Source organism: Hippoglossus stenolepis, chromosome 15 (assembly GCF_022539355.2).
Source record: "Hippoglossus stenolepis isolate QCI-W04-F060 chromosome 15, HSTE1.2, whole genome shotgun sequence".
NCBI lineage: Eukaryota > Metazoa > Chordata > Actinopteri > Pleuronectiformes > Pleuronectidae > Hippoglossus > Hippoglossus stenolepis.
This window is the reverse complement of record NC_061497.1, coordinates 11,441,266-11,449,649: the sequence shown is the minus strand read 5'-3', so window position 1 is coordinate 11,449,649 and position 8,384 is coordinate 11,441,266. Positions and strand designations below refer to the sequence as shown.

Genomic DNA, 8,384 nt, shown 5'->3' with positions numbered 1-8,384 from the left:
AGAGAATGGAAATAATGAGAAACCGACTAAATACTTTTTATGAATGAGATATTGTTGATTTGAAGGTGAATATAATACATTTTAAAGAAGGCGTTACTCACCGAGTTCGAGCAGAACTGTCAAAGCAGGCTTTGTGAATATGAACCATGCACACGTGCACTGTGCCAGCACATCAGTTAATAAGTTAAATTCAAGTGAGATTTTCCCCTCGGAACTTTCTGATTACCTTTTAGCTCAACTGTAGTTTCATAAAAAATGTGGTATCAAATTTGTTGTGATGCAAACACCTAATACAAAAGCAGAATAATAAACAAATATATCATTGTACTGATTATAACAACTAATATACTGTATTTAGAACTTAGAGATCTACTGACTGCAACAAGCTTGATTCCCTCAAAAACCTTGTGTTGTTAAGTTATGATACTGTGAACTACTTGTGGGGGTCTGTGACACTGATACGGGGTCTTTGAAGTTTCCACATTCATCCATTAAAATTACAATGATGCATAATACATGTCTAATATCTTTCTAAGAGATTTTTCTTGAGTTGCTCCTTCATATAACCAAGTAGAACTGTGACAAAACAGGCTATTATTAAATTAATTCCTGAATATTATACATCTTGTATGGGGTCCTTGGCTGAGGAAAACTCTGCCATAAAACACATGAAACCACGAGACGATTGATAAGAAAAAATACTAGACCATTTATTAAATCTGTGCTAAAGATAAAATAATCCTATTGGGAGTGTAATGCATAATCTCCACCTGTCATGATCAATGTTCTCTCTTCAACACAAACAAAACATGTCACATCATCCGAAGATCCACATACATTCAAACGTTCAAAATCAAATCACAGGAAATTCTCAAACAGTTAATATGGCATCCATTTGAATTTCATACAATTATTCATATAAATTATAAAATTGAATTTTTTTAAAATGTCAGTGAAATGCTTGATGCTACATCACTACCACGAACTTGCTTAGTCGTGATCATTTTACAAAGGAAGTTGTAGTTTTAACTTGTGCACTTGAGAATATTTTCACTTACAAAAGTTGTTGAACAAGTAGAAAAGAAAGCATCTGTTCACTGTGAAATGAACAGACCATCAGGCTACTTTCTAATACTTGAAATGTACAACGATGCTAACACCACACTGCAGATTTATGAGTAGTTCAGTTCATAGAAACATCAATACGCACACAAACAGAACATGTCTCTGTGTGTCTCAGGAGCTGTAGTTGCTATGAAGCTCTAGTTGAAAAGGAAGGAATATGAAATTGAACAGGTGGCTCAAGTAAACTGTAACCAGGTCAGTAATATTGCTCAGTCGCAGATAAATAAAGTAAAAACATAATGTAGTGGTAACATACCAGTAGCTACACTAGGTTAAAAATACATATTAGTGATTAACAGATTTGATATGCGTGTATCAGACACACAACATGCAGTGATCAAAGCATGAGTGTGCAGGTTATTCTCCACTGAAATGTCTTCACATGTGATGATAGTAAAAATACATTGATGGTCACAAAAGTTAACAATTATCTTTAAAAACAATAACATTTGAACTAATAAATTGAGAATCCCCCACCCATTAATATCTGCTTGAAATTCAAGCATGTAAGGCCTTGTACAAAATAAGACATGCAGTATAATAAACCATATTATCATAATGGCCCTAACAAGGATCAAAACATGCAAAGATGGTCGTTCTGTTAGCTAGTGATGCGCAGAAAAATAAGATGATTGAGGTTTTTTTTATTTTTGAGCAGGCAGACGGAGCAGAATTACTTTTGTCTTTGACGGACCTTTATCACAGCAGACTATAAATAACATTAGAGAGGCTGGAAGTGAGCCGGATTCAGGTTTGTGTTCTGTGTGGCTCCTGTAGAAATGTCCGCTGTGAATATATCCTACATTGTGATACCGATAACTTTTTTCAATATATTCAACTGAATATCAAGGGATATGATCACCATTTATTATTATTGCTTTTGCTGCTTGAGTTTCTGTTCTCAAAGATAAGCTGCACAATTTAATTGTCACTGTATAATATATTATTACTGCCAAGTTTTAGATGAGGACTCTGAATATTTTGCATTAAGATTTCTTGAATTTCAGTTTGTCCACTATGACTAAACTCTGAAACTGAAATCTTAAGATACAGATAATGAGGATAATTTAAAGCTAATTTAGATTAGTTCATGTATTTTTTTAATCTGGACAGTTTACACGTTTACTTATGTTCATTGATCTAAAGCAAAAGCCTGATTACATTTCTGTGCTTCAACACTGTAAAACAAATAAAGTTGAAAGTGCATGTTTACTAGATTAGAGTATTGCTAATGCTGCTGTTAGTTGGTCTTTCTGCCATCTGGTGGCCAAAACTCAAATTGTGTAGCTTTAATACAGGTGATCCTTGTCAATTGATCCAGTGGTAACTTTACCTCAGATTACACACTTTCTACAGTTAGTCATGAACATGTCAATTTGAAATAAATCCTCTCTACTGAGCTGTGAATCAAACTCAGACGTCAACATTCTTACAGGCTCTGCAAACCAACACTGGTGTTCGGTTATCTGGCTCAGGCAAAATAGGTGACACCACCTTTGACTGTCGGGACTTCAAGAGTTCAATGTATCCAGAGAATGAAGTGCACAAAATACACACAGCGTGACAGGACTTTAGACACAACATATCAGCATGTTTCACGCTGTGATATATATCAGGAAGGCAAATAATAAGGCAAATGGATGAATTAATCAAAGTTTGCTACAGCAATATATAAATACCAGGAATAGCTATATATCCGTATATGTATTCAATGTTTGCAGGATGCTCCGACTCATAACGAAGAAAGTACGGTTATAATATGAAGGAATGGAGGCAGCATGATATGCAACATTATTGTGAAAAGATGAACCAACTAATGTGGTTACCACTATTTAATATGTAAACTGAAACTGTGTGCATTTTGGGTGTTGATTGTGTTTTAAAACTGCATCAGATGTTCTGCACTCAGAGGCCTGGTAGAGTGTATAAAATATATCATAAAATATTATTTTTGGTCACAGTAGGGCTTCCAGTTGGAAATCTTAACTCTATGGCTTACCAATGTCCACAGTGACATTCACATAAAGAGGCAGCCTCTCTACTGACAAAGTCTTATATGAGCAGCTGTTGAGTCCGTCCTTTCTCCAAACCTGCCGTGTTCGTCCTAACAGCCTCATCCTGAGAGAAAAGAAGAAAAGAGTTTATGGAAGAGATGATATTTACATTTTTTTACCAGGATAGATTCAGGTTAGTTCTTTTGTCTATCTCGGAAAAATTGCATTTTAAAAAAAAACTGAGATTTTGAGAATTAATCGAAAATATAATTCTAAAATCATTTTACAAGAAAAAAATGTTATAATAATAGGAGAATAAATAATATTTTCAAAGTCTTGATACTTATAATAATGTGATGCCGATGAGCCGATGAAGTATTTTGTCATTTGTGAAACTTAATCTTAAATATAACTTAACAAGATGATCCACATTCTTCAAATTAACTCCCTTTAAGTGGCCTTTGTTACTCCATCATAATATATATAAATGCTTATATACACAAACTTTTGTCTGTTTTCACAGATTAAAAGAGAAAAATATAAAAAATTATCTTGGCAAAAAAAAAATGGAACATACCATTCAGGGCTGCTGCAAGGCACATGTTTTATTTGCCCTATAATAGCCTGATACAAGCAGAACACATTCTCCCAGTTACTGACCTGTCCTTGTTTATTTCATTGCCACTGTCCCGTTTGTGGAACACCATGGTATAACGACCTACATCAGTGGGCGGCCTCACTATCGTCATTTTCTGCAGCTCCACCCTACGTGAGACGGCAGATACATACATCAGTGAATGAATGAATGAATGAATGAATGAATATGCACCGTCACCAATCTGCTGCACACTGAATGATCAAATGATTTCCACTCCTGTCTCACCTGATGCGAAGATCATCGTCCTCTCCCCCCCAACCCCAGTAAGTGTTTGAGAATCCGTTCACTTTTAGAAACTGTTCTTTGGTCATGGCTGTGACTCCTCCGAAGTAGCCTTTGTAACGTAACCTGAGAGGTAAAGATTATGAAGAAGAATTAGAGTTGTTAAACGATGAGACCTTTCAAGGTAATATCATCCCAGAGGAGACTTTCATCTGTTAATGCTGCGTCGTTTATTCACAAAGATAAGATAAGGTTTAACTGCTAACTGTGGCTATGGGAATAAAGTCATACACTACATATATAATAAGTCATATACTCACTTATATCCTGTGGCATTCCGACCAACCACCAAGTGTTTGGGCTGCTTGTCACAGACGTATAAATTGTGATCATTTTCAGGAACCAGGTCCACATCATGGAAGATAAAACACTCCCAGTTGTAGTCCTTCAGTGCCTCCAAATACCCAGCATTTAATAACTTGGCCCGGTTAAAGGTTTTAACACCAGCCTTAAAAAAAAGGAAACAATAACATTAGTCTGTTAACTTCAGTGTAGATGTTTATGTTCTTCTCTTGTATCGGATGTGTCATCACGTTATATCCATTGAAAAAACACAATAGTTGGAGTGTAAATGTTCAATCTTTTTTAATGCTGCAGCTGTTGTGTGCTCTGAACCTGCTACCTAGGCATGCATGCATACTGTACCTGCTCTGTGGTTTGCCTTCAGTTTACTTAGAATAATCACTTCCTCTCTGAGAACATGACTTGACTGTAGATTATTTGCTTTGGGCATGTGAACATGTTTGCCTTCAGTTGGTTTTTTCATGTCTCCACTAAAAAACACTGATATGAAAAATGGTGCCTGACAGATTTTTATTTAAGAGAAACAAAAAGGTCTAACCAATCCATGTCTGTTTTTACTTGAAAGTTAAATGTTTTATTCGCTTGATATTTTTTTATTTGAAAAAGAAAAAACGTTATTTTAAAGTATCACAACCATTTTTAGATAATAATTATTCACTCAGAGTTGCTTTTTTTCCCCTCGATGTCATCAGGTGCAGTAGCAACACATTTAGTCATTTTAACATTTTTTTATAATTTTCATTGACAGGAAATAATCTGATAATCATAGTTTCTAACAGAATGAGCTGATACACAATGGTGATCATTTTAACTTTTCCTTTTTAAGTTAAAGAGAAACTTTAGCAAATAATTTAATGGTGGGAAAAAAAACAAGTAGTAATAACCAGCAGGAGCTTTACTACGCCTAATATAAATAAAATAATACACAATACTAAAAATGTAATTATGTATAAATATGAATTGTGGAACAATACCTGCTGGATTATATAAATGGCGTAATGGAGTTGCTGCCTCTGCAGGAAGGGGTGCAGGTGGTGCAAGAGGTAGAGGAGGTGTCTCTCGCGGTTGCGATGAGGGATAAGGATCGCTACACTCTGCCTCGCCACGCAACCCGGAGGCTCATACTTTCCCTCAGTCACTGCGTCGTTCTCACTCTCCACGTCCTTCAGTTTGAGAGAGGACTCAAATGACAGCTTCACAGCTCCCTCTGCAGAAACAAGAGTCATCCCATTTAAACAGAAATATGAGACTCGGGGGAGGGATCGTCCTCTGTGAACACAGTGAGCAGATTCATTCACATTTCAATGATTATGTGCTGAATAGAGTAAAACATTTTCCGCCTTTGTCATTTCAAGCTATTTCTTTTTTCTATGTAGAACATATTCAGGACAGACGTGACACACCCACAATTCTGCAAAACATCTTCTTACAAATAAAAATCCAAAAAAGTGCCAAGAGTAATTAAAAAGCTGTTATTTCACAACCTTCATCATGTTGTTTCCCACTTTTTACAAACAGGAATGAAACAATCTACCAGCAGTAGTTACGAGAAACTGCTGTAGTCACCGAAGTTCAAGGTGATTTCACTGATTAACGATTCACATAAACCTTTGTCTGCTTAATTACATAACAGCTAACTTATCTTATTTGCCAAGGGGTAAAAAAGATAATTTATCACATGGGCATTATAAACAAACAGATTTGATTGACTTTAATTAACTCAAACTAATCAAATGAACACCAATGCACAAGAATTGTGTCACCTCTTACATCATATACTTACGTAGCAAAGGTGATTCCTTAGGGCATTTGCCTTTTGGTGTTGGAGTATTTGCGCGATCAGGTGTTTTTGTCCAAGAGTTGAGTTTATCCCTCAGACTGTCTCCTTTGACAAGAGTTTCTGTAGCGGCCGAGGTCTCCTGAGTGGATTTCACCGTTTCCCCAGTAAAGGTTGCAATCCATGCCAGCACTGACAGCGAGAGAAAGAGCAACACAAAATACTTTGCCCTGCGCAAAATCTTGCACACAGGCGAACAGAAGCCCATAGCTGTTTGACTTTGCTGATGTGAGACACTGAAAGTGGCCACCCTAGAGGCTGTTTACTGGAGTTTAGGATATTTGATCCTCGTAGGACATTTCAGCAAAAATACTGACGGCCTCAGACTCCATGAACAGTCATCCCATGGCGATGGAACATGCTGCCATTCTGGACGTGATCACGGTGAAGAAAGAAAAACTTATCGATGAAAATCCATCACTGGACTCCTGAAATCCAGTTTGAGGAGATAAGGTTAAAAATGTAGTTCTCCGAGATCTGCAAATTGATTTAGAGAGAAGACAAATGAGAATTGCTGTTTTTACATCATGATCTGATACTGCCACGTCCTCTTGTGCAACACAACACCATTACATGACAGGTGACAGTTTTAAAAAGAGACATTTACCCTCATTACCTTTCACAAAAGAACAAAACACCAGATACAATGTTATCCTAAAAAAAACAAAGACACAAGATGAGTGTAAGATACGTTTCTTATACTCATACCAACTGCTGAAAAGGCTTCCTGGAAGGTAATGATACAGTCAGTAACTGTATACGTTATTATCCCATTGTCCACAGTGTAACTGAACTCTTGTGGTGTGACAGCTGTTATCTCACAAGGGAAGAGTTCAGCTGATTGAACAGGGAGGAAATTATCATTTATTTTAACTACAAATTCCCTCTTATGATTAATCATCATCATCATCCCTGTAAAGTAAACTGAAAACAGGGACAGCAGAAAACTGTTAGAGTCTCTAACTACCTCCTATAGGAAACATTGATCATGATTGTGGTTGGCCAGTAAGTGACGATGGCTGGTTAGCAGTGTATCGATTAGTTACTCAGATATGTGGTTGATCGGGATAAAGCCAAACTCAGCTGTGATCATAACTACAACAAAACACGTATTTAATAACAAAACCAAACAAAAACCGTTAGCAGTGTAACATCAGCTAAATGTGCCTGATCCACCAGCAGCAAACAAATACAAAGATCAAACACGTATCCAGTGATGTTCACTGCCGTGTCTCGGCTGACATATTTAGCAGGAACCCCATTAATATTCCCACTAAAAGCTGTGAAATGTCCAAAAGCTCTTCCTCCTCACACCAGGTCTCCGTCATCCCGAGCGTGGATGTTCTTCAGGGGACAGTCCCATGCTAACGCTGGCTAGCGCTGTCTGGCTAGCTTCCCAGTGTTTATTAAAGCAGGTTATTAAAAAACTCCATAAAGCATGACATTACCTTCTCACATCGCTGACAGCTGCTTCTTCTTCTCCTGCTCGCCGTCCCACACCTCCAAGCTAGCTGCTCGCTGGCTGACGAATGCGGATGTCGTTAAAGTTGTAACGGTAAACCGCTGCACAAGTTAAACATTAGCTTTAGCCTGTAGCACCGTGTGAAGACGAACGGTAAACACAGCGGGACTTGACTCTGGTGAAACGCAGGAGAGACCGGCTCCTCCCTGACAGCTGCGTGGCTCACACACACACCTTATCTCGAACTCGTGTTGTTATCACACGTTATCATCACTGGCACAGGACAACACGCGGTCAAGCTAAATACACGCACTAATCCTGCAGCGAGGTTTTCAAAGTTAAAGCTTCCGCCCTGGACAGTGGAAACACCGTTTATTCCCATTAACCAATATCGTCACCTTCCTAAAATAATGGCCTCAGTCATTTTTTGACAAAAATGATTTTTTTTTGCCTAAATCATCTCATGATGCTGGCCACCTCTGGTAAAAATCGCCTAGATCCTCAGTTGAACAGATCATGGGATTCTACCCCTGTAGAATAATGGCCTATGTCAAGAGTGTGACTTATTTTGCCTAAGTCAAAAGACAATGTGACTTAGGCAATTTTACAAGCTTTTCAAGATGGCGGCTGCATCAAATAGAACGAAAATCGACCTAGCCGCTGAAGTTATTTCCATGATTCAAACATAGAAATACCTTGTTGCAGGGCACACACAAATGGAGT

At 37.6% G+C, this 8,384-nt stretch overlaps 1 protein-coding gene across 1 annotated transcript; it reads right to left on the bottom strand.

The window, feature by feature from the left end:
- Positions 1-685: 685 nt before the first annotated feature.
- b4galt4 (UDP-Gal:betaGlcNAc beta 1,4- galactosyltransferase, polypeptide 4) lies at positions 686-8,145 on the bottom strand. The gene is made up of 7 exons (XM_035179108.2): positions 7,648-8,145; positions 6,146-6,676; positions 5,337-5,569; positions 4,320-4,507; positions 4,003-4,125; positions 3,780-3,884; positions 686-3,243 (listed from the first exon to the last, which is right to left on the bottom strand). Exons 2-7 carry the CDS (start codon positions 6,405-6,407, stop codon positions 3,114-3,116), a joined length of 1,041 nt encoding a protein of 346 aa, XP_035034999.1. The 5' UTR covers positions 6,408-6,676; positions 7,648-8,145; the 3' UTR covers positions 686-3,113.
- Positions 8,146-8,384: the final 239 nt, after the last annotated feature.